At 45.2% G+C, this 26,966-nt stretch overlaps 1 protein-coding gene across 2 annotated transcripts in view; it reads right to left on the bottom strand.

Moving 5' to 3' along the window:
- The window catches only part of MTM1 (manganese tracking factor for mitochondrial SOD2), a 49,546-nt gene extending 24,322 nt beyond the window's left edge, over nt 1-25,224 (bottom strand). The window contains exons 1-7 of one of the 2 annotated variants that reach the window (XM_086799165.1): nt 24,825-25,223; nt 7,701-7,781; nt 7,330-7,440; nt 7,167-7,226; nt 6,880-7,050; nt 1,279-1,375; nt 462-553 (exon numbers count right to left, since the gene is read on the bottom strand). In XM_086799165.1, coding sequence (XP_086655291.1) covers nt 462-553; nt 1,279-1,375; nt 6,880-7,050; nt 7,167-7,226; nt 7,330-7,440; nt 7,701-7,781; nt 24,825-25,130 — 918 coding nt within the window. In that variant the 5' untranslated portion in view covers nt 25,131-25,223. Of the gene's footprint in view, nt 1-461; nt 554-1,278; nt 1,376-6,879; nt 7,051-7,166; nt 7,227-7,329; nt 7,441-7,700; nt 7,782-24,824 lie in introns of both variants that reach the window. The other variant, XM_086799166.1, reaches the window with a different exon arrangement.
- Nucleotides 25,225-26,966: the final 1,742 nt, after the last annotated feature.

Below are 26,966 nucleotides of genomic sequence, written 5' to 3'. Positions count from 1 at the left end.
AGGATACAAGAACTTTTCCTTGATAAAGGAGGTGATGAAGGTTTGGAAGCTGAAGAGGTGTATGGGTATGTAAACTGGATTGAGGCAATACAACAAGAACCACCCTGGTCATGTCAAAGAAATGCTATATGGATTGTAAGGTAGGGGTAAAGATGATTTTACAACGAGACTAACAAAGCTCATGGTCTCCACTTTCATCACCCCATAGCAGAATTGGCAAACCTAGCATGAAAATCACAGCGCAACCGTAGGACATAATAATGATCCTAAGAGAATATTCTGCCCAAATTTCAGCGCGCTCTCAGCCGTTCTTTTAATACCAATATATAACATGCAAATCGCAACAGTATTCTACCATGCTTAAAAATACTTGATATGAAAGGTACATATGAATGCATTTTCTTCTGAACTTCCCTCAAGTATTTGTGCAGCCCTCTAAGAAAAGTAAAACCGTCACAAACCGGTTCCAGTGTTGCCCAACAGATTGCTGAAAAGGGAACATCCCGTGCAAGCTGTGCTCCAACTCCTGTCCACAGGGCCCTAACTCCTTTCACTTCGTCCATAAAGAGATCCACCAAACAGACAATGACAAAAATCAAACTTTCAAATTGCAAGCCAAAATCATTTAAAATAAAATTAAAGTTTTTTATGTCAACAAAATATTACATACAAGGCTTCACTTTGTGCAGCAAGATACAGCATCGCACACTATTGTCTTTCTTAGCTAAGAGATGTATTAGGAAAAAACAGGGAAGAAATACAAATCTTTGACATTCATTTCAACCTTAGACAAATTCTATGCCACACAAGGATGGCTACCATAAGCGTGCATCCAGTCTAAAACAAATGAAGGACAGACCAATCACAAAATTCAAGTGTGCAAGCCTCAAAAAGATGCACCAGAATAGGGCCATTATAAGAGCTCTTAAACCTGTAAAAGGCAAGGGCCCTAAACCTCAAGAAGCTGTAAAATGTGATGACAAAAGTTGAGACTCAATCCCATGTGGCCTTTGGAATTGTTAAGGTGTCTGAAGATACCCCAGTGTGATTAAGTCACCTTTTCTCCCTTCTAACTCAAACAACCCTTCACCCTCAGCAAGAAGGAAATGCAAAGAAAAGAAGTAGAATATTGCAAATGCCATTGTTTGCCTTACACATGCACACTTTACATATAGGAAAAGTAATAATCCATAGTGAGCACAAAGAAGAAGTCACTTTTATATAAACAAAAAACAAATGGTTGAAAAACCCTCAAATAAGAAAATCTCAATGGCTTACAAGGTTCTCCCGATGCAATGCTCACACTTGACAACACTCCGAACAGTGTCTTCCACATCCCAGGAGGCTTTACGCCTACTCGAACTTCCCTTTGTGCCTGCAGGGAACAAGCAGCATAGCATCAAACCTAGGGCTACCATTTTTCGAGCGAAAACCTCTGAGCACCAAGCCGGTTGAACTTCTAAGTTCTATTCGAAGAAACTTTATCCACATAAACTCTATTATGAAAGACACTCTTTCTCCAAAAAATGGTGCTTCCAAATACTTGTAAGTTGTAACATATCACAAGATTGACCCCTTTCTTGGCAATAATAGCAGCACAATTTCTTTTTACAACAAGCCTTTCAAACGTAGAAAAGAGAAGGAAAATTCATTATTGATAATTCAATTTAGAAAGAGCTTGGCAAATCCTTTATTTGCTTAACTAGATGACAATGATTACAAGCTTATAACTAGTTACGAACAATTACAAATTCTCGCATTCCAACAGCTCAAAACAGATTCATCAGAAAACTAAAGAGTAGATGCCAAACAAACTCAAAATGTCCCAAGGGCAATGTAAAGTCTATAAAACCTAAAGATAAAATGTGGCTAACCTATCTTTCAAAGAGCTTGGTGGAGCTCTTTCTATATTAGTGCCGCTTAGTGGATTAGCTTGTGATGTTCGAAACTAAGGCCCAGTTGTTTTATGCAAATGTAGTACAAGTGCTTACACGCTTTATTTTTAAGCTTTTTAGGCATAATTAGCCTGTAGCCATTATTTATTAGCTCATGGTCAATCCATACCTCATCCTACTAGCGCCCTTAACTTGTGTGTGAACCCTCCTTGCTCCCACGCCTACCTTAAGCCCCAACCCTAACATTGGGTTAGTACACGGCCCTATAGCCTGAGCCTAACCCTAGACTAGTTAGGACGCAACAGTATCTCCCCCTTCTATTAGATTCATGGCCTCGTAAATCCATAAGGAGACACACCACTATAGTCTATAAGTGAATCCTCGAATCTTGACAATCACCATAGGATCTTTTTCCTGAGGCATAGCATCTTTTTCCCCCCTCACGAAAAAGATCCTTCTATTAGTTACCGAGAGAAACAACCATAATGGCTAAGTGCAAACTCCCCTCCACGTGGGGAGCGAGAGTCAAGAAACATAAAAGGGGAGGATGCTCTTCTCCTCCAGCTGGCCACACTAGGGGAAGGCTATCTCATACAATGGGGGAAGGGGGAAACAACCACACAAGTGGCCTATAGTACCAAAGTGGGCTCACCACCATTGTCAGTGCGAAAGGGATTGTGACACCAAATACTCAGGAAGGCCTTCCGGCACTACCGCATGCTGTCTGAGCCACCCTGACGCATCCCCCACTGTCCACGGAAGGTATGAATGATATCGAGCCAAATGATCCAAACGGACTCCGCTAGTGGGGTGAGGGTGCCTTCGATGGCTTCGTTGCATCAAGCTCTTCAGATGTGCCACGCAAAAATATTGCTGCAAATCTCCCATCTCTAGCTAGAACCTGGAGTCCAGTGACCAATAGATGGAGCTGGGACTGGTCCCCCACCCTCCTCCTCCTCCTTTGATGGGTTTTGCAGGTGGTAAGTATTTAGTTTAAAACCTTACTTCATATTGAATGGTTGCCGGTTTGCACAACACTAAATTTTTGGGCGAACGGAGACTTTGTCCGGGCAAACACCAAATGTCCACCCTCCTACGCGGACAAAACTTAAAAGCCCCAAAATTTGGGCTTTGGGCATAGGAATACACCTTATGACTCACAGGGCCAACTCAGGGAACACATGACACTACTTCCCATACCACATCACCCCATGTTGTTGGGATATTTCGGAGCTCACGGCACTGCTGCCAAATAATGGACTAATTTCAAAACTCAGCAATTTTTGCCTCCTAACTTCGAGAAGCAAGTTCGTAAAGAATAGAACTTGCTTGTCCAATTAGAACATGTTAATGCATATGTGCACAAATTCACTCGAGTAATGCTTAAAGTTACTCCCTTCTTGAAGATTATAGAAGAGGAAAAGATGCGGAAGTCTAGTTTGCATCCTGTCATTCAAAAGAGCCTTACTGTAACTTGATTGAACACAATACTAATCAATACACTTAAATATACCAAGATTTGATGGACACTTGCTCAAATACAAGAAGTAATTTGCTGAATTGACAAGAGACACACAATGAGCCAGAACGGCTGACCCCTCCCTCAAATAAAGTATATTAATCTTGGGAGAATCAAATACAGTGTCATGGGCATTTCTGACCAGATTTCCATACCAATGCATATGACTACAGTATTGCAAACAAGTGGTTGTCGATGTAGACTTGCAATCCACACTACCCTCTCAAGTGTCCATGTTCCCTACCATCTTCTCTCTATTGTTCCACCAACACATGGTAGCAACAATCTGCAAGAGAGCACGTAGGACAAGAGAACACTACACAAGGTATGTGACCTTGTAATCTGGTTCCTCCCTCCTGCTACTTGCTTTCATATTTAAGCATTAAAGCTTACCAATTGCAAGTAGAGTCGATGACAGCGGAAGCCTTCGTGATGGAAGTCCTTGGAGTGAAGAGATCTTCGATTTGTCTCATTTCTTCGCAACAAAAGTCTTCAAGAGGATGAAGGGAACCTTGGGAAAGCTTCCCCTATGGTTCAACTTGAGAAAGCAGGGCTGAAATTAGGGTTTTCAACAAAAAGACCAGAAATTACAGCAATAAAGAGAGCTGTTTTGCTGAATTTCAGTCATTGGGAGAGTGTAGGAGAGTGATTGGCATCCAGAAACACTCTTGGAAGCTTGAGAAACACCTTAGCAAGCTTGGAAATGGAGTTGGGAAGGAGAAAGTGCAGAAAATGCAGCCCAACAGCCCTCATGAAGGAGGCACCAAACTCTAGAGAGAGGAGTGAGATGGTGATTTGTCCAGTGTAGGTGGCAGGCAGGTGCTTTGTGGAGCAAGCTAGAGTGGACACATGGCTGGTTACTCCCTTTGTACAAAGGGGATAAGGTCTGGGCAGCAGTGGACATTGGATTATGTCCACCTCGAGACATCAATGTGTGTGAACACCGGGCTGGTCATAATTTATAAGTGAGTTTTGGTCGCCCAAAACTTAATGAAGTGTGTACACACTCACTTATAAATTAATGCTAACTCCTAAAGCTAGGTTTATGACAAATACTTACCACCTGTCACATGCCACATAACTATGTCAGCAGACAGTTTCACACGCAGAGTTCGCGGACGGGCGTCCCCTTACCCGGAACTACACATTGGTCAAGCAAGCATGAAAATAGCATGCAATTTCAATTGCAAGCAAGCACATAAAGATACTATGCAATGCAGCATTGGTATGGGCAATCCCCGTTCATGAGCCTATACCAACATAGATGTGCTCCAGGCAAGTACACGAGGTACCAGACCCAATGGAACACCAATCCACCAAGCATTTCCGGGCATGTACACGGAGGCACAAGTCCCAACGGAAAGCCAAGTCCACAGTATCACATGAGTGGCATCAATCCCCGGCATATACAACTGCCATGGACACCAGTTCAATGTACATACATGATAAGAAACCACGGGTAGACCAATTGGGTGGCCAAATGGTGACACTTACCCTCTATCCAAGCAATACTCTTAGGCACATGATACACTCAGCCATCATTGCTGAGGAGTTACATGAAAGAGACCCCTCGTGAACAAGAATTCAGCCAATACATTGCAAAACAAAGAGAAAATCAAGACCTGTCCAAGGTTGTATAGCAAGAACAGCAAACAAAGGATAGAGATAGAAAGGATAGATATGGCTCACAAAAGAAGCCGTGCAGTAAGAATAATGTCCCACAGCTGTCCAAACAACAAGTAAAAGAGTTCAAAGAGCAGGGCAAATGTTTCCAATGTGCCCAAAAAAGGACACATGAAGAAGAATTGCCCACCATTGCAAAAAGAGGGTGCCCTAGAAGCACCAAAGCCGGCTGCAAATGCTATTCCCAATGTGCATCGACACACAATGGAAGATCCTAAGAGTAGAGAGTTGCTCAAAACATCGAGAAAGGTCAACAATCATGATGCACTGTTTCTTTTTGATGATGCATATACATATAATTTATGTGTGGCACAACCCACTGCTCTATCTCTGTTTAGGAGTTTCTTCTCTAGCTCTCTTAACTGACCATACCCCAACCGCCCATCTGAGGGGTTAAGACCTCAGAACTGGGGGAGCCTGCTACAGCTAACTGCCCGCCTGCTCAGCGCACTTGTTCAAACTCCACTTCCCCCTAGCCAGCCAATTGAGCCATTTGTTAAGTCCTTGATATTCAATCGAGCCACCCAACTAGCTTATCAATCTAGGTCTTCAAAGGGCGCACCTGCCCCCAGCTCTGCAGCAGCCACATTGGCTCCTGTTCCACAGAAGAGGCCACACCAGCAATTACACAAAGCAGCTCGCATCAACGTTACTTGCCAGATTTGGCCTTGTCTCGATGTGCAGTAGACCTCGACTCCAGCTGGACCATTTTGACTACCCCAACCCTCCACCAGCTCGACCTCAGTTACTCACCACACAAAGTTTGGTATGCACAGACCGGCACATTGGATGACGTGTCATGGACTGTCTACGGATGCGCTCTCACCTTTCCAATACACACAATAAAGGCAGCCATATTGACCAAACAGGAGCTAAATAGACTCATTAGAACGAATGACTTTTGGCAGCTCTACTTCCATAGGACACCCCCATCCAAAACACACAATAAAGGCAGCCATATTGACCAAACAAGAGTAAAATAGACTCATTAGACATGGATGACCTTTGGCAGCTCTACATCCATAGGACACCCCCATCCAAAATGAGTCTATATAAAGGCCACTTTCTCACACTGGAAGAGAAGGGGTTTATAAGGATGCTTGAGGGTTCACTTATCACATGCATTGAGGATGTCTATGGGTCACCTCCATGTTTCATCGCATAGGTTGCATGTTAAGACAAGACGAGATCCACATTTACACCATTGCTCAACATACTATAAGATTTGCAGGGCTCCTCACTGTCAGCATGGAGAGAGATTTGGTTACCCACATCAGGTTACCACGTATGATGACTGGAAATGTGTGGCTCTCTACCTCGATAATGTTTGTAGGCATAGAAAGCGACTCTTCAAAAAGCACACTTGCGGGCAGGAAGTCACCAACCGAACACTCCTTTCTTTCCAGGAATCGATCAACATCGATTGAGTGAACAGATGACACCAGCCCACAAGAGCTCAGATTGAGGCACTCTCACAGGGGACGCTCACAGGGGACAACATCTCCAAGACTTGGCAGCATCCTGTACACCCATGATTTATGGAGCCACATCCACAACCAAGAGGAGATCACAGAGATTCCATAGGAAGCCCCAACCACACACAGATGAGGATCTTGGATGTGTTCAGTGGACACGTGAAGGGTTCACTCGAAAGGTGATAGTCTTCACCAGCTCCGTAACCGTATTCCTTGGACACATGCTGAGCTTGCAGACTTAGCAAAGGAGGTTATGTACCCATAAGAGATGAGAGGGAAGGAACATCACAACAAAAACTCATTTTACCTGCATCCGCACCCTTGCTAGCTCAATCGGGGAACATATAATGCAAGCCAGTGATCTGGCAACAGAGCCGGCTATCAAAGGTGCATATGGAGTTAATTGTGGCCAACTATTAGCTGAATACCGCTCAAGAGAATCACGAAACACATCATAGCATGGCAGATAGATCCCGACCTGTACACCAAAAAACATGCACAACACCCATTCATGTCATACACTGCAGTTGACTAGACTAACTATTTGCAAATCAATGAATCTAAGACTGTAGCAGAACATGTTGGTAGCTTTACTGTTGGCACTGCAAGTGCAAGACCAGCATTGGTGCCCCTCCACAGTCTGCGAATACCCTCCTGGATGTCATTCAGTAAAAACGGTCATAAGCAGCTCTTTTATGAGTAAAAGCATACTCTTTAGATATTTTTAGTGGCAATCAGACTAGCTTATCAAATGCACCTGCCGGATAATCTTGTAAAAAACATCGAATGTGCCATTGTATCGAAAACAAGTAGGAGGGCATAAAGGTGCAACCCCAGAAACTCCACCACGTGGGCAAACGGGCGGGCACTTTCCATCATTCAAACAAAAAATGTCAGATTTCTTGCACATCAAATGGAAAGCCAAGATGAACAAATATGATAGCACAGAGAAGTACAATAAACATTATGCTAATTAACAAAGATTGCAAGATGTTGGAGATATATAAACAACAAATACCATGCTACATACTGACAAAGATCATAGACCAAAATCAAAGGTAAACTTGACAGGTAAATATTTGTCTTCATTGAGTGAATCGTTGAAAATGAGAATAAGTTGACATTTACCACGAACTCTGCACTTAGTGAACCCATATGTCTTCTTACATGCCGGTAAGGCTCGCCTGCTGCCTGTGCCTGAAGTCTGGTCTGGAAGAAAGTTAATCAAAAAACACCAGAATCTGCTATTAAACTCCAGCTTCAAAGCACAAAAAACAAGCAAGCAGATATACATGTCTTGAACGTTAAAGCGTAGTGTTAAAACTCACAAGACCCAAGTATGGCTAAAGACTTCTCAAAACCCCCAACAATTTGGTACTCATAAGAACTGACTGTTGAAATGATTAACAATTGCTAGCATAGGTCTCTTGTTTATTAGATTGATGCTGTAAATTATTTTTGGGCAGGTAATAACAGCTGAAGCTCCCCCCTCCCCAATGGCATGATGTGCTCCCTTCCGCCCCTAGCACTATGCACCACCACTCTAGCTCTTCCTCTCCCACACTGCGTGGGCACATCTCATTTTTTTGCACTCTAACATGCTGCCCCCTTTTTTGCTCATGCTGCTCCTTGCCAGCAGTTCCATACCCTCACCTTCCTCCACAATGCCCTATTGTGCCCACACTTGCACACCCTATGTCACATCCATTAGCTCCACATCACACATGCATCCAACATGCTATGCTATTCATGATGGTTAGACTCAGGGATAAAGTTAGGGTTTAGCAAAAGAATCCACCCATTTTGTGAGCCTTAATCTATAAAGGCATTAAATAAGCCGAGAGTGAATGCAATTAACGCAAAAAGTAAGTTAACTAGCCTAACGCAATTTAATCCATAGTTGGCAGACTAATTGGACAACTAAATTAACTAACTATAAATAGGACCCCTCTCTCCCCATTCTACGCATCTTCTAGAAGTCTTTTGGAAGGAGAAAACCAACAAGAAGTAGCAGATCCAATCAAAGGTTTTGGGGATGTTTCACATGGAAGCTTAGAGGAACTGAATTTGCAAGAAATAGAGATGGAGACGAGAGAGAAAGAAAGAAAGAAAAAAAGAAAGATATATAAAACATCTACTAAAGACCCAATGGGCCTATGAGACCAAAGTGATACAATAATGTCCATGGCATATCCCATCATTGAAGTTTTGAACACAGAGAAAGAAGAGAGGGCACGATATTGGGTCCCGTTAACCCTCAGAAGACGCCCCACCCATAGGTGTATTTGCTTGTATTGCCGCATGTGAATGTAAATACTGACCTTAAGGGCAGTAAAATTGTCACGACCCTGTGTTTTTCTCTGGACAATATGCAGGTGTGCACGGGGACATGGTGGACAGTGTGAATGGCATCAGGTTGGAGTCAAAAAGGGAGCCCATATGTGGACAACCCCAAGTGTGAAGGGGGGGCAAAGAAATTTTAACTTAAAAGGTTTTAAAAAAACCTTTAAAGTAATTTTTAATGCCATTTATGAAGAAAACGTGGCCCATAAGCTATTTTGGGGCCACGTGTGCTTTTTGGGAAAGAGGAGGGGCTGGCAGGCAAGTAGGCGCCTAACTCTTGAGGAAACGTGTGCTTTTTGGAAGAGGTGGGCTGCAAGGAAGCATGGGGATGAACAGCACGTTGGCTTTTCTCTCTCTCTTGCTAAGAGTCGACTGCAGCATGCACATGTGTTTTTCTCTTGGAAAGGGTGGGCGGCTGGACTGCAACTTCACGCAGGAGATTTAGTTCATGGGAAAGCTGGCGACTGGTTGGGCTGCACGCTGAAGCTATTCCCTCTTTGCCACAGGCTTGTGTACTGGTCGGGCAGCACTCAGTTTCTCTCTCTTTTGATTTAGGAAGGCTGGCGGGCTGGGCTATTAAGGCACAGAAGCTACAGGCGCAGACTCAACCTCTCTTTCTCTCGTGGCTTTTGGAAGGAGGTTGTCTGGCTGCTGCGCAACAGTACACACAGGCGCCTATTGAATCCCTCTTTCCCCTTTGCTTTTGGCATGAAGTTGGCTGGCTGCGCTGCTGTCCGTACAGGCAGAGTTGGACACAAAGGCGTGGACTGCAGGACAAGAAGGCAGGACACAACGAGGCTTTTCCTCGTGTCTTTTTCTCTCTTGTGGAAAGCGACATAAAGACTGTAAGTCTCTTTTTCTTTGTGAGCAAGTGGGACTGCAGGTGATGTCTTTCGGAGTCTCTCTTTTCACTGGCTCAAGACTGTTACAGAGTGGTTCTCTCTAGCCCTTTGTGAGAGGAAGGGTTTGACAGTTCAGAGGGTGGAAACAGGACAATTTATGGGCTGTTTTTGTTTGGCTGCAAATTCAGCTATGTGCTTGGGTTTTTGACTGCAAGTACAGGTCTTGTGGTTATGTTTCTTGGCATGGGAGTGATGCAAGCTCGCATGGCAGCGTGCTCATGGAGCAGATTGTTTTCTTCCTGCTAGAAAGGAACAGTGGGACCTACAGTATGGGAATCTCTATGTTGCCAGATGTTTCATGTGGGAACAGGTAACTAGATGTATGGAAACAGGACATAAGTTTCAAAGGGAAACAGGCCTAATGGTTTCATGTGGAAACAGGTCGTAGGTTTCTCGATGAGGAAACATGTTTTTGGGTTTCTCCAGGAGACAGGTCACATGCAGGCAGAAGGTACAGGAGTGGACACATGTTTGGTACAGCCTTGCTACCGATAGGACAAGGGACAGGGAATCCATGACAGAGATGGATAGTACCCTTGGAAGGTAGAGAGGGTTTGTACAGGTGTGTCAACTGTATGGTATGCTGTACTGTGATGCGAGTTCTCTTGAGAGACAGTTTGGGAGTTTGTGTTGTGATGCAGAAGCACTGGATGTGTTAGGGTGTGATGCTGTTCATAGTGTGAGAGGCTATGGATGGTTGTGGCAGCCTTGATCATGGGAGAAAGCTTCTGTATGCAGACTCAATGTGGGAGAGTCTTTCGATATGAACAATGGCTGGATTTGTTTGTGGATGCCATGTGGACAAGAAGCCAGATGCAGATTCTTTGCAGGCTTCAGGAGTTCTACTGGGACGGCTGAATTACCAGCCTTATATTGTAATCAAAGCTCTTATATTCAATTAAAGAAATACCGTAAGGGGCGCCACTGCGATTTGGGGCCAATCGGTGTCCGTGTACTTTTTGCAGGAGCACTGTAGCTCCCCCTGTTTGTTTTCCTTTTCTAGGTCCTCAATGGTGTTGAAGTGTTTTATGTGCGAGTGTTTGTTTCACCGCCCGTTAGGCCGGTTTCAAAAACCATGTTTGTACTGACCATAAGACTTGCAAAATGCTGGAGTGGTGGGCTGAATGCTAGCCGCCTTGTATAGCATCTGTTGGACAGCTCTATAACTTGCATGTAGGCTTCCACAAGCTGATTAGACCTGTGTTTTGCTTCAACATTTATGCAAAAACACAACGATGAACACAGAGAAGAGAGAGAGATAGAGAGAGACGTTGCTGTAACAAAGTTTTCTGTATACGTGTATCAATGTGTACATATATCCCAGCCAACATGGCCTCCAAAAGGTAACATCTATGTCTATGACCTGTCCCACAAAGCCTAGGATCAGATGACTACACAATGATCTGCTCTAGCCTACTTATAGGCTCGTGGAACTGCCACCTGTACCCGACTGCTGTTGGCCAGATCCTTAGACAACAAAACACCCAAAAATCCTAGCTAAAATAGCTAAGCTTGATGACAGAATTCAACTGACCTTGGATGATTGACACCATCCCTTTACTACATACTCTTGACCACTTGGATCTTGTCTTGAAAACCTTGTTGGCATCAAGGTCTTGCCTATGTGTTTGTTTGTGTGTGTGTCACAAAGGGAGGAGATCATGAATCAAGTGAATGAGTTGCTATAGAAGGTCATGATCCGACCTCGTCACCCTCCTTATTGCTCGCTAGTTTTGGCTCGTCAGTTATGCTAGTGCAAAAGAAGGATGGTTCTTTCCACGTGTGTGGATTATCGAGCCTTGAATAAGGTTACCATAAAGAATAGATACGCTATTCCAAGAATTGACGATATCTTGGACACACTAAGTGGAGCTTCAGTTTTCAGCCGGATTGATTTGAAGAGTGGGTAACATCAAGTTCGAATTGTACCAGAGGATATCTCCAAGATAGCATTCCGTACCACTTTTGGCCTCTATGAATTCTTGGTAATGCCCTTTGGTCTGACCAATGCACCAGCCACCTTCAACCGAACGATGAATCAAAATTTTTGCCAACATAGAAGATTTTGTGGAACTTTCTTTGATTTATTGTCTTTTCACAAAATGAAGAGGAACATAAGAAGCATTTAATTGTTGTATTTCAAGATCTAAGAAAACATAGATTGTACATAAATCCAAAGAAGAGTGAGTTCTTTTTGCACGAAATCAAGTACTTGGGACATCATCCGAGTAGGTGTACAGATGATGGATCCAACCAAAGTCAAGGCCATTGTGGAGTGGCCAACTCCGAAAGATGTCCATGAAGTGAGAAGCTTTCTTGGACTTTGCTCATACTATTGGTAGTATGTGCACTATTTTGCACATTGCTACACCTTTGCATGACGTGTGCAAGAAGAGAGCTGTTTTTAGCTAGACTCGAAGAGAGGAGGCAGCCTTCAAAAGGCTGAAAGAAGAAGCCATCAAACATATTGTTTTGCATCTACCAGATTTTAAAAAAGATTTTGTGGTACATTGTGATGCTCCAGATGTAGGCATAGGTGTTGTTTTGATGCAGGAAGGAAGAATAGTTGCCTATGAAAGCCGGAAGTTACATGAAGGTGAGAAGAACTACTCCACCTATCAAAAGGAATTTCTTGTAGTGGTTCATGCCTTGACCATCTCCAGGAATAGACACCCTTAGTTCAAGCACCTGCATTAAACCTCATCGTCAACAACCCTCTACTCTCTAGTTATATCTCTGGATGGGGAGGATTGAGAAGAATGTGGGGGATTGGATGACCTTGAGTTGTTGTTGCAAGAAAACACACACACAAGAGTAGACAAGCACACGAGAGATGGATGGCTAAATTTTATTCTAGAGAGTACAAGCACACAAGAGAGATAGATGGCTAAATTTTATTCTAAAGAGTGATCACCAAAGTTTGAAGTACTTTCTTACCCACAGAAGAAGAAGTCACCTATGCAGATGAGATGGGCAAACTTCTTGTCCATATTTCACTTCACAATGGAGAGCATGAAGGGCAAAGACAACTTGATGGCTGATGCTTTGCCTAGAAGACCTGAAGTTGGTGCCATCACTATCAGATACCACACCGACTTCACGGTAATGCATGATTTATATGCTAAAGATGCAGATTTTACCTAGGTATGGCACTATTTACAGCAAGGAAACATTAAAATGCCTTTCTCAATAGGGGAAGGTTTCTTAATGATGAAGAATTAGCTTTTCATAGTGAAGGAATTAAGTCAAAGGGTCATGGAGGAATGCCATGCACCTCCTTTTACTGGACATAGGGGTATTCTTCCTACCACACAGATGTTCAAAAGATATTTCTGTTAGCCTTCTACGAGGAAGGACATTGAGGCATTTATTTGTGAATGCATTACATGCCAAAATGTGAAGTTTGATTGAGGTAGGCCACAAGGCTTATTATACCCTTTGCCTATTCCAAAAAAACCATGGGAAAGCACTTGGGAACATGAAGCACATCCCAAGCCATAGAAGGCTGGCCTAGGGAAGAGTTAAGTCGCACATTACCAACCGCAGAGGCCTCCAAGTTGGAAGAATCACCAATGGACACCGTCGAAGAGCTGGGACGAATGTCATGAAGAATGGTCTTGTCAGGGGTCATGTGAGTAGTACACCCACTGTCATGACCCTGTGAAAATGGAACAAAACAAGTGTGGGCATGGTGGTTGGTGAGCAAGACAAATATTAAATGATTCATATTTGGGGTGCCCGGACAAATGTTATGATGTGTGGACATCTTCAAGTGTGAAGGGGGACCAAGAACATTAATATTTTTAATGTTCTAACCATGGGTGGCCCCTAGGCATAAGTGGCCCTTAGAAACTTTAATAAACATTAAAGAAAGGGGCCTAGGATATTTTTGGAGAAAGAGGCAATTCCACTTTTGGTACACGCCTCTCTCATCTCTCTCTCTCTCTTGCCTTTGGGGAAGTGTGCAAGCAACCTGCGTGGAGGAGAAGAGAATTCCTAGTCGACTGGCTGGCTACTGGTTTCCGTACACAACAGGCCGTACAGACCCTGGCCGTACAGTCCACGTGGCTGCAGGCCGTACAGCGCTGGAGGTTGTTGCCCGTACAGAGCAGGCGCATCTTCTGCAGGAACAGGCTGCTGCGCACAGGCTGGTTCAAGCGACGCTGGCAGGTACGGACAGCAAGTACAGTCCGTACTGTTGGCTGCTGTACGACTGCAGGTCCTGGTTGCTGCGCACAGGCTGGTTGCTGGCGATGCTGGCGACAAAGTACTGACAGCAAGCAGGTAGGTTCAGGCGACTGCAAGTACAACCCATACAATCCTGTACGGACAGGTACAATCAGGTGCTGCATACCTGTACGGACAGGTACAGGCGGCTACAGACCTGTTCCGTCCTGAACAATGGTAGGCGGTGTTTTATCATAGCATAGTTGGTGCATCAGTCAAGTGGTTGCAGGGAGGAAGTACAGACAGTCTTTGGCAAGTACAAACTGGTACGATCGGTCCCACTGGTGCAGATCCACGCATTGAATTGGTAAGCTTTGAACTTGTCCATCTTTCTTTCTTTCCACTGGCTTATGTCTGCAGAGTTGTGTCATCTAGCCCTTTGTGAGAGGAGGGGTATGGCAGTTTGAAGGGTGGAAACAGAGACTGGACAGTGGATGTATATTTGAACTGAGTTGTGGAGTCATGTTCATGGAATATGCCAGATGTGTGCTCAAGGCTGCCCTGTTGAATGGTCTTGGTTGATCAGAGGGAAGCACGGTGTGTTGCTTTTGTGGGACACAGATCTGTGTGTGAATCCTCTGTGCTAAGAGGTCTTGAGGGCTGCCAGATTGGACATACACGTTTATTCTCCTGGCTGGCTTTGTTGTACTCAATTTTACATCTCATTGAATTTGAATAAAGAAATACCGAAAGGGGGGCCAAGCTTTGGGGCCAACAGGTGTCGATTTCATTTCAATTTTGGGGCATTCTAGCTCCAGTTAATTTTGTTATTTATTGGACTACAACTGGAAGGGTGACTGCTAATCTACCGCACTTTGGTTTCTACCAGAGGCCCACTATCAACCACCCAATCCGTAAGACGTGAGGTGGAAGGAACATTCTCCTTGGTGGAAGAGGATTTTTGAGTTTAGTTGGTGGATGAAGAGGTTTGATTGGTGGGTTTCTTAACAAAACCACCGTCCCTCTTCTTCTGGCGACAGACTGGCTAAATATGACCTTTGAGACCACAAGAATGACAAATAAGCTTCTTATGAGCGGGATTGATGGTAGGTTTGTAGTTACCTTTGTTGCTTATGGAAACCTTGGACTGCCATTTGCTTTCGCCCTTAGCCTAAAGAAGGGTCTCGCAAGTACCTTGGCTGGTCTTCTTTCTCATGGCTCTATCCTGAAGCATGTCAACAATGGTATGTAGATCAGGAGGAGAAGCAAGAAGTGATACAATATCCAAAAAAGCATAGAAAGTCTCCAGCAATTTGGCGAGGAGCCGATTGACAAAGTCCTCATCGGTAGCTTTACTCCCATAAGAGACCAACTGCTTCTGAATGGTTACGAACTCCGTAACAAAATCCATGATGTTAGAAGTATTGGCAATCTTCAGGTTGGAGAGCTGATTTTCCAAATCTACCTTCTGAGCAAAGTTCTCACGGTGATACCTCCTTTGGATGGTATCCCACAATTCTTCTACAGTTTCCTCATGATTGTCATCAAATTGACGAGCAATAGAGGGTTCTATGTTGAAGAAGATAAAGGCATGAGCCCTTGCATCTTTGTCAGCCGAGGTATTAATCTCAGCCCGGGGAGAAGTAGAGCACTGGGAGAGGCATCAGTACCAGAAACAATACTATGATACCGAAGGAGAGTCTTCATTTGTAGTGCCCAATCAAGATAATTGGTTCCATCTACGATGGATTCCTTGGGAAGCTGAGGAGTGGAGATGCTAGGTGAGGTGAAAGAAAGATGTAGAACTGTACTCCTGCCGGAGATCAAGGCACATGGGTGAAGACGGGAGCCGACCCGATGCGTGATGAAGTATGGAAGGGAGAGGCTAATGGAGCAAGTGCACAGTGCTACCACTGGTATGCGGTAGCGACGGAATACAAACAGCCTCGAATTAGTGCTAGAAAAACGCTGATTTGTGCTCGAAGTAGATCTCCAAAACGCAGCCACCAAGGGAGCAAAGGAGAAAAAAAAACACAGGCTGATAACTCTTCTTGCTGATCTGTGGAAGCACAAGATCTTTGATACCATGTGAGAATATGTGAATATGAAGCGGAAGCAAGTAGAGATTAAACAAGAGAAAGTAGACAGACAGCCAAGATCTGAAATGTATTGATTGATTTATGAATGAATACTTATATACATATCTGTAGAGCCAGTTGGCTTGTAGGGCTGGAGGACAAATGCCCACGACTGATAAAACTGCCTAAAATAGGTGAAAAATATGGGGAAAATCCCTAATTACATCAGATAAATATCCATATAAAAGTGGAAATAAAATGGGATAAAATGGAGATTAAATGCTGGAGATGACATGTCCAACAAAAAATGGGGGAGAATATGCGGAATGCCAGAGCATGAAAATGGCAAATGGAACTTCTCATTGCCTTCTTAATTTGTACATGACCCACAAGAGAACTGGAGTTTCCTTGAACTCCTACTTCTAATACAATATTCTTTCCTTTATGAGTGATCTTGAGTTTGCCTTCATCTTGGCCGTAGAGAGCTACAGCTTTGACCTTGTGACGAAGACAAGGTCATTGGCACGCTCTACCCCAAGTCGGTTCCTCTTCCTAGAGGCAATGTGGCTGTAGGTACTCCAAAGTTGCTCCAAGCAAGAGGAGCTGACGGCCTAACTAAGTATGCGGATGGCAAGCTGCTGCAGCTCCGGTCCATCTGAACCAAAGTCCTCCCACCATAGAGCAGCACCAACTTTGGAGCAGTTAACCTGTGCATCATGACAGCCATAGGAGCCATGAAATGACCTGTACATCGAAAGCTGGTCCCTGATCTTGCGCCTAACCGATGCATCAGGCACAAGACGATCCAAGATGATCCTCCATCCAGCGCTCACCTCCTGGTCGCTCTCCTGCTTGTTGCCTTGGAATTCTGGGTCCACCACATAAGCTGCTGCATGCAATGGAGAGTAGTAGGAATTCCACCTTCCTAGACACAAGGCATGGATCTCCTCGTATCATGCGATCCATGGCCTCGTAGACCTTGCCTATGCATGGTTGCATAGCGTCTACAATCCTCAATAGGTGGACTACGGGCCTCACCATAGCATCTGTGGTCTTCACACGCTCCCACCAAGAGGCGTCATCCGCCCGTAGCCTACACTCTTGGCCAGTGTTTGTATGGGACTCTTGCATGGCGACAAACTCGTCGCTAAGGAAAAGCCCCCTCAAAGCACCGCTACAATCCTTCAACCGGCCCAACATGAGAAAGTTGTAGGCAAACCGGGTGTCGGAATATTTGAGGAGAGAGAGACAGGACCTCTTGTTGAACTCATGCCGAAGTCTTTGGTGGTTGAGTGTGACATGGGAGGGGTTACGACCGTAGTAATCACAACCTTAGTCTACACTTAACTGCACTTAATGATGTTTAAGAGACAAACAGATATGTGTCAATGCAATGCAGCTATATTAGATGAATGAATGATGTTACAATGATGATCCAAAAGGATCTGTAATGCTGAATATGCTGCCTATATGCTGTAAATGCGGGCTGAACTGCTGTCCACTCTTTCCCTTGTCTCCTGGGAAGGAAACGCTAAAGGGAGCTTTAGGAACAGATGCTGAATGCTGGTGATATGCTGAAACGCTGACCTGTTGGGCTGAACTGGCTGCGTTTTGCTCATGATGATGGCTGAACTGATGATGCGTTAACTGACTATGCTGATGGAGATGCGTTAACTTATCTGATGCTGATGATGAGGGCTGATGCTGATATGCTGAAACGCCAGATGATCCTGAGGAGGATGCGCTTCACTGATGAGCCCCCTTGATGACTGAATGGATGAGGTGCCTTACTGAATGGAGAGGCGCCTGTATTTATATGGGTGAGAGGCTGCTGGTCGGCCAGGTGGACTGCAGTCGGCCAGTGCATAACTCCCATAAAATACCATAAAATACCATAAATGGTAGTCGGCTGCCCCAAAAATGCATAAAAATGCCTGAATAAATGCTGGTAAAATGCCTGATGAATCTGATGATGCTAATGATGCCATGTCACTATACACCTGACTGGTGTGCACGTGACATTCCCCGCTGCTAAACTGTTGCTGGGTGTATACCTGGCAACCTTCGACTCTTCTGCGATCCTTCTCCTCCGAACCACTGCCCCCTTCTGTCTTCTGCTGGGACTGAGGCCGTCTGCAGGAGTTAAATCCCTGAGCCAAGACGCTATGTAGTGCGGGAACTGAATGGCAACTACCTGAGTCACCCCTGACCTGCCTGTGGAAACCTTTCACCTACCATCTCCGTCGTACCTGAAGCTCTGAACCTCCTGAGGCGATGTTGGAGCAAACTTCCGTCTTCTGTGGAAGAGAAACCCCCTGCTGCTGCCAGTTGAAGCCAAAACTTATGTGCTCCTTTGATGATGGATGTCCTTCTTCCCTGAGAGTTCATGGGTAACATGTATGCAGGACTGACTGCTAAGATGACTACTAAGATGACTGCTATGATGACTGCTATGCAAGCCATGTGCAACCCTAAATGCTGTGCAAGAATGCAGATGGATGGGTTACTGATGCAGACCTAAGGGAAAATCCCTAAGGGTGGCTTGCAAAATTTTGAGAACTGGGTTTAACTGTGCGGAAGCGATAAAACTGATGACTGACTGAATGACTGCTGGAATGAACATGCTCTAAGGCTGGTTACCCTGTAACGCTCTGATACCAATGTGACATGGGAGGGGTTAAGACCGTAGTAATCACAACCTTAGTCTACACTTAACTGCACTTAATGATGTTTAAGAGACAAACAGATATGTGTCAATGCAATGCAGCTATATTAGATGAATGAATGATGTTACAATGATGATCCAAAAGGATCTGTAATGCTGAATATGCTGCCTATATGCTGTAAATGCGGGCTGAACTGCTGTCCACTCTTTCCCTTGTCTCCTGGGAAGGAAACGCTGAAGGGAGCTTTAGGAACAGATGCTGAATGCTGGTGATATGCTGAAACGCTGACCTGTTGGGCTGAACTGGCTGCGTTTTGCTGATGATGATGGCTGAACTGATGATGCGTTAACTGACTATGCTGATGGAGATGCGTTAACTTATCTGATGCTGATGATGAGGGCTGATGCTGATATGTTGAAACGCCAGATGATCCTGACGAGGATGCGCTTCACTGATGAGCCCCCTTGATGACTGAATGGATGAGGTGCCTTACTGAATGGAGAGGCGCCTGTATTTATATGGGTGAGAGACTGCTGGTCGGCCAGGTGGACTGCAGTCGGCCAGTGCATAACTCCCATAAAATACCATAAAATACCATAAATGGTAGTCGGCTGCCCCAAAAATGCATAAAAATGCCTGAATAAATGCTGGTAAAATGCCTGATGAATCTGATGATGCTAATGATGCCATGTCACTGTACACCTGACTGGTGTGCACGGGACATTGAGGACAAAGGAGACCATGGTGTTGGCCTCCTCAATGAGCGGGCTGATCCATGGTAATGCCCCGATGTCCTTGAGGAGGTTGTTTAGGCAATGAGCCATACAAAAGGACACCGTGACATGTCCATACATACTTTGGAGAATAGCTCCCGCCGCCCTATTGGAAGGCTCCCCATCCGCAACAAAGCCCACTACATGCTCGGGACCAACGATCTCCATGGTGGTAGCCCACTCCGCCGCAAGCACATCCACGCTCTTCCCAGTGCTGCCGGACGCATCATGAGATGAGATGAAGTACATCTCTCCACGGGAATATGCAACCATGCCGTGAATACTCCTCTTGTGGGTGTCACTCCATCCATCCACAATGAGGGAGACTCCGTTCCTCTCCCATTGCCACTTTGTGTTGTCGGCCGCTTGCTCTACAATGCACTTCTCCTTGTCGAGCAATGTAGTGCGCAAGCTCTCGGATGAGGGGGACGTATAGGTTGAGCCATACTCCCCAATCTTCTTAACCATGACCTTGAAGTATTCCGACCTATTCAAGAAAGTAATTTACTAATGAGAAGAGGACTAGGATGATGAAAACATGAATGATGAATTGGCAATGATCGATTGCACTTACCTAGCCGCTTGAAAGGCAATGTGGTCGTGGAAGAAGAAGCGGGCCACCGCCATATCCACCTCCTCCTTCAACTTGGGGTTCCAATTCTCCCCAAGTGTCCACCACATGACTCCATTGTAGAGGCTTGAGTTCCTCTCCCCATCGTCGCGGGATCCACGGCCGCTCGTGGTGTCCTACTTGTCGCTTCGACCGCTTCGTAGACGCTAAGCTTGTCAAGAAGTTCCCGTCTCTTCTCGGGCGTGACATTCGTGCAAAACCTCACCTCATGCCCACTCTCATGCAAGAGGTGGGCTCACACTTTGTCGGCGCCACCCGTTCGCCGGTACGGGCAAAGCTTGCATACCCATGGCCGAGAACCGCCTCCATGAACGGATGTGGTGTAGTTAACCTCCTCCCACCATGTCCATCCCGTTGTCCTTCTACGAGAAGCCCCGGCACGTGAGGAGGATGCCATGGTTGAAGATGGCTTGACTCTTGAGCCTTGAGGAATGAGAGACAGAGAGAGAGAGAGAGAGAGAGAGAGAGAGAGAGCCTTGAGGAATGAGAGAGAGAGAGAGAGAGAGAGCCTAGAGGCTTGGAAGTTGGAAGACTCCAAGAGTCAAGACTCAAGAGGCTTGAGGGAGCGGTGAGAGCCTAGGCCCTAGAGCTTGGAACTTAGAAGTTGGAAGAGAGAAGATTCAAGAAGCTTGAGCAATGAGCCTTGAAAGCTTGAGCAATGAGCCTTGAGAGTTGTGAACTTGTGTGTGCTTGTAGCCTTGTAGAGGCTTGTTCTTATATAGATAGGCAAGAGAGAGAGAGAGGAAAGCCTCAAGGGCAAGAGAGAGAGAGAGGGCCAAGCCTCAAAGAGCCAAGGCCCAACAGCCATAAACAGCTAGAAGAGCCAAGGCCCAACAGCCATAAACGGCTCGAAAGGAGCAGGCAGGCGGCAGGCAGGCGCAACGGTCAAAAACGCAGCAACGGCAGGCGCAACGGCTCTCTGTCGTCCCCGCACAGCGCCGTCCCCGACAGGCGTCCCCGTCCCTGCACCGTCCCCGTCACCATCCCCTTTGAGAAACGTCCGTCGGGGGACATCCGTCCGTCCCCGTCCCTGCGCCATCCCGTTTCGCGATCTCGACGTTCCAATGCTCCGTCCCCTCCGTCCCCTGTGACTATGGTTGCAGATCTATTCACAAAGGCTTTACCTCGAGAAAAGTTTGAAGCTTTCCGCAAAGCTTTGGGCTTACTCTCATACAGAGAGTGATCTGCTACCTTGTACAGGTTCACACTTCCACTAAAGGGGGGATTTGTAGGCATATGCTCACTTATGGTAGTGCTATGTGTGAACAGGGCTTAACCAAGGGCACTTTTTCCCATGTGGTTTTTCCGCTTGGACATCAAGTGTGAAAGGACACTCTAACATATAATATTTTGTACTTCTATATTATATGAATGTGGCACACATGCAAGGGTTGACTTGCATTTTGTGGATACCGCACTTTTGGCTCTCTCTCTCTCTCTCTCTCATTTCTGTGTGTGAGCTATTCTACCCTGCACCTAACCCTAATGTGCAGGTTTGTGTGTGTGAGTGTGTGAGTCCAACACCCAACACTAGGCTAGTTCTAACCTTTCAAGCTAAACTCACAAAGGTGTCCAAGTGTATAGTGTAAATGTATCCCATTGGTCAACAATATACCTTGCTTACACAACAAAACCACCTGAGCGCATAGTTAGGCTTTGATACCAACCATGGAACTCTTGGGCCTATGTGCTAGGGTTTTGAGAGTGGAGAGAGGAGAAAGCAACAAAATTCAAACGCACAGCACACACAATAGCCCTAAAACTCCTGATTTGTATTATGTAAAAGAAAAAGGTGTTACAACTGAGATGATTGTGAATGTTGACCACAATACACAGCCCAACATTGTCACGTGCACGCCCGTGCCATGGCTAATCTTGTGCAGGAACCGTCTTAATCCCTGACTAATCATCAGTTAAGTCAGTCATCAGTGTAGCAACCTTAACTACAGCATCTACAACATCAGCATCAACATCATAATCATTAGCATCATCAATATCACCATCATCCAAAGCATCAAAGGGGCTTGATGACCTCGAGTTGATGACCGCCTGCAGCAGTCAGCTGGCAGCCAGCAAGAAGTTAAGGCAACAAGCGGCTATGTCTCAGTATGCATGGCATCAGGTGTGGGCAAAGCAATCACCAAAACGCAACATTTAAAGGAGAAAAGCATGAATTTTTGTCCACAAAGCAAGCCGACAACAATTGGCATTCGCTGATCAACTTTCCCAACATATATATAAGCATGAAGTTAATAACTCATTCATTCATCAAGTATATTCAGTAGTTCATCATTAGCATCAATACAAGTACATAGCGGCCAAAACGTCAATCCCTTGGGGTTGACCATGTCAGAATATGCAGCGGAAATGATAACCAAACTTAGGTAAACAAGAGCAAGTAGACTGCAGAAAATAAACAGCACAAGAAACACAGAGAGATAGGTGTGTAAACTCTTCTCCATACACAAGATCCCGTGAAAACTGAATGAGAAAGTGGTGGGGGCAAGGGGCCTTTATATACATCCCTGGGAGGGCAGTCGGCCAGCAGATGAAGTGCCCACGACTGATGAAAAAGGTCCCACGACTGCATAAATGCAGTCGGCCAGCAGATGAATGCCCACGACTGAGGAAATCCAGTCGGCCAGCAGCCCAGTAGCCCACGACTGATGAACATACAGTCGGCCAGCACTGGAGTGCTCCTGGCATCCTCTGGCAACCCTCCCACCACTAGAAAAAATGGGAGAAAATAGGGAAAAATACGGGGAGTGTGGAAAAATGATAAAACACCTTATACAGAGCGGGCACACCCACAACAAAGGCCCTGGTGTATGAATATAGACAGGAGATGACTTCTAACAGACCAAGGCCCACACACATAGAAGCTTTCATGCAACCTTTTTGTACCATATGAATAAAAGAAAACCTTGCCACCCAATCTCTCTCTTCTTCTCTCTCCTCTATCTTAATCATGTTTAAATCAATATCATGTTCTTAATCAAGCTTAGGGCTATGGATCACTATAGCAAGGATTCCGCATATGCAACATTAGTATCAAAGCATTCAGGCTCAACCACTAAGCATAGTCTCCAAGGAGGTGCACAGTTCCAGTAGAAGAAAGCAACAAGGTAGCAAATGGAGTGGTCTGCAACAATAGGTGAAGCTAGAGGAACCATTCCCTGAGAGTATGTACTCAAAACCAATGCATCATTACGCTCTCAGATTAGTTCCAAAGGCCTAGCAACACGCATGATCAATTATGGCAAGTGACCCACCACTATGTTAAGGGAAAGGGAAGGCAGTCATGGGGACACCAGTTGAACAAATGCTCAGTTCTTCACAGCAAGACTTGGAAGTGGAGATCAAGAGTGAAGGTGTTCAGACAAAAATATCAATTAAGGTCAAAAGTCAGTTAAAGTAGAAGGTCAAGTCAATAGCATTTCAAAGTCAGTATTAGTCCAGGGAGGAACGATGACAAAGTGTCCACCCTGTCATCAAGTTTAGCAGAAGGGAATGTCACATGCACGCCTGTGCCATCACTAATCCTATGCAAGAACTGTCTTAATCCCTGACTAATCGTCGGTTAAGTCAATTTTTGTCCACAAAGCAGGCCGACAACAGTTGGCACTGGTCGACTAGCTTCCCCAATATATATATAAGCATGGAGTTAATCATTCATTCATTCATGCATTCATTAAGTATATTCAATAGTTCATCATTAGCATCAGCAGAAGTATGTAGAAAGGGACCAAAAGGTCAACCCCTTGGAGCTGACCAAGGCCCACACATGTACAAGCTTTCATGCAACCTCTTTGTACCATATGAATAAAAGAAAACCCTAACACCCAAAGGTGTACGATTAGAGCCAAATAGGCCTCGCTTGGGTCTTGTCCCCCCTCAAAGGGATAATCACTTATGACCCCTTAACTCACTTATATAGACCTTGGGATCCAATAATAGAGTTAAAGCTCACTTACTAATAACTATTGCTTTCACACCAACCCATGCCCATAAATCACTTATAACCTATGCATCCCTACACTACAACCGCCCTAGGCATACACCTAGCCTCTCAAGTATACACCCATAAAGCCATAACACATCTCCTCCTGCTTGGCTTGCTAACAAAAGTCACACTGCTTCGAATTGACATATCCTTAAAATTGCTATATGAAAATCAAGGCACATTTGTGTCATGTGTATCAAACCTGCACTTTCTACATCAAAACTGCATCATCTACTTCTTTTATACCAACAATATTTGGGATCCAAACTAATGACAACTTGCTTCCCAATGTGTCCCAATAACCCACTAAAGGGCCCCTACCTTTCGGTCTAATGAAGCCGAAATGAGCACATTACATATCTGAATCCTTGACCTTAGAATGTCTACTTCCTTGCTTAGATGAACTCTGAACTTGATACCTAGACTGAACAATAGCTAGCCTTGCTGCTCCAAACAAGTCCTGCCTATTGGACCTCTGTACGATACCCAGTTCTTCAATTGTCTGTAGCAGAACACTTGCCTTTCTCCTTGCCAATATGGAATGCTAATGTCAGGGACATGTCTGGGACCCTAAGTCTTCAATGTTTCTATATCATAACCAATTTTGTTGTACTTCGTCTAAAGCTAAAAACTTTTTTCCCCCAGGGGATCCCCCTCCTTTCTTTTTAAGAGTAAGACAAAACAAATACCTTGACGACGTCCAGGGGATTGACAATGACGGCGGAGAGGAAGGCGGCTCCTGCGGCGGAGACAGCCCTCTCGATGAAGTCTACGTTGCTGCCTTTGTCCTTCTCTGCGGCATTGCTCGGGATAAAGAACCGCGATCGGCCAGGTGAGCTTTCCTCGCTAGTAGAGGCGGCCGTGGCGGCGGAGGGATAGAGAAGGACTCTGTAGAAGGAGGGCGAGGGCGAGGGCGAGGGCGAGGACGAGGACGAGCTCCTGCTGCTGCTGTCGGCGGTGGGGTGAGGAGGGCTGGGCTGTTCCTGGCCGATCATCGCCTTCAACGACAAACCCACTTTTTTCTTTGCCGTAAGGACATGTTAACCTAGCGGGAGAACAAGTGGCATCATATGTCCTGATTTTTTTCAGCTACAAGGAATATAAAAACGAATATATATGTGAGCTTAGAAAACAGTGACACCTAGTCTTTTACTTGGATAGCAAGCACATAAATCCACGTGTTTTTCACGGAAAGAAACATAACTTTTTGATCGCTCAACTTAAAATAGTAGGGAAAGGGATGCAATTGTGTGCGTGAGTTATCCCATATCCACACGGTATGAAAGTTTCTCCAAGTCATAGATTCATTCATTCGATTGCAATAGGATTGCAATAGGGTCTTCGGACTTATTCATTCATTAGGGCATGTACTAGGGTCTTTAGAGTTATTCATTCATTCGATTGCAACACAACTCTAATCATTAATTAGTAGGCAACCACAATTCATTGTTTTATTTATGATTCATTAATTAGTAGGCAACCACAATTGTTACAAATGTAGAAGGTTTTTTTTTTGGCACACCCAATGGATGGGGAGAATTCCATCTTCCCCCCTCACCCCACACCTCCCCTTTTTCATCTTTCTCGCCCCCACTTCACTTGCCCTCTACCATGCTCTGCCTTTCTCCATAGCCTCCCCCACGCTTCTCAATAATCGTCCTACCTAGCATCATCATGAGCAACATCGAGCTACACAACGTGCTATGGGAGTGGGGTGCCGTTAATTGCAAGCGGAAGTGGTGCTCCATGCCTCTACTTGGCACCATGCTCGCCCCAATCAGTTTGCATTATCATGCTCAAACGTTACTCGTAGTGTTTGTTTATCACCATAACCCTTGCCTTGTCCTCTTGCTTTCTTGATATGGTGAATATGATAGCCACACCGTCACCATCACCACTCGGCTCGGAGGTGGTATAGTGGTGTGCAGAGCATGTTGTGGGGATGCAACACATGGAGTGGTGGTGGCATCCATCAAGGGGAGTGGTGTCGTGTCCATCAAGTGGAGTCATCTCTGCCCAGTGCTATGTCGCACGCTTTTTGCCCCACTCTACTACTTCACACTATGTTCAGCGCATCAACACACCGTCGCCCTTTATTAGTTGCTCAACGATATGGGCGTGCCTTCGCTCCTTCCAAGGATGCCCTTCAAAGTTGCCCCCACTTTCTCTCTCATCACCCTTCTCTTTCCCTCTATTTTTAATTTTCTCTCTCATCGTCACTCCTTCCAGCAGAAGCAGAGCAGAGGAGCAAGCTTTGCCCTTCAAAGCTACCCCCACCTTCTCTCTCATCACCCTCTCCTTCATCACCCTTCTCGTTCTCTCTATTTTTAATTTTCTCTCTCATAATTCCTTCTCCTACTTCCTTCTCTTTCTTTTTTTCTTCTGTCTTATCCTTCGCTCTCATCACTTCATTCCCTCTCTCATCCTCCCTCTTCCAATTCCTCTCTCTCAATGCCTCTTTCCACTTCTCTCTCATTGTTTTTTAATAGCTTTCTCTCTTATCACCTCCTTTCCTTTCGTCCTCTTATTTCCTCTCCCCACCTTCTCTCCAGTTGCTTCTCCTTCTATCTCATTGCCCCCCATCCACACGGCGCCTCTTACCACATCATATGCCACATAATGTGGCTCCCCCCCCCCAACTCACCTCTGTCAACACTCTCCACTCACCTGTGTGTGAGGATGCCTCTCAAACGAGACCCCCTATGTTGCCACACTTTGCCATGTTTGCCCTCTTATTGAGCTCGTCACATCACCCCTCTTAAGCTTACTCCTCAGCTCCTACTACTATAGATACCTCGCCTCATGACCTCTTGCACATCTCCTTTAGCTCC

Source organism: Cibotium barometz, chromosome 6 (genome assembly GCF_041138505.1).
Source record: "Cibotium barometz isolate CiBa-2024 chromosome 6, ASM4113850v1, whole genome shotgun sequence".
In the NCBI taxonomy this organism is placed as follows: Eukaryota; Viridiplantae; Streptophyta; class Polypodiopsida; order Cyatheales; family Cibotiaceae; genus Cibotium; species Cibotium barometz.
The sequence above is the reverse complement of the archived record's forward strand: the minus strand, read 5'-3'. Positions and strand labels throughout refer to the sequence as shown.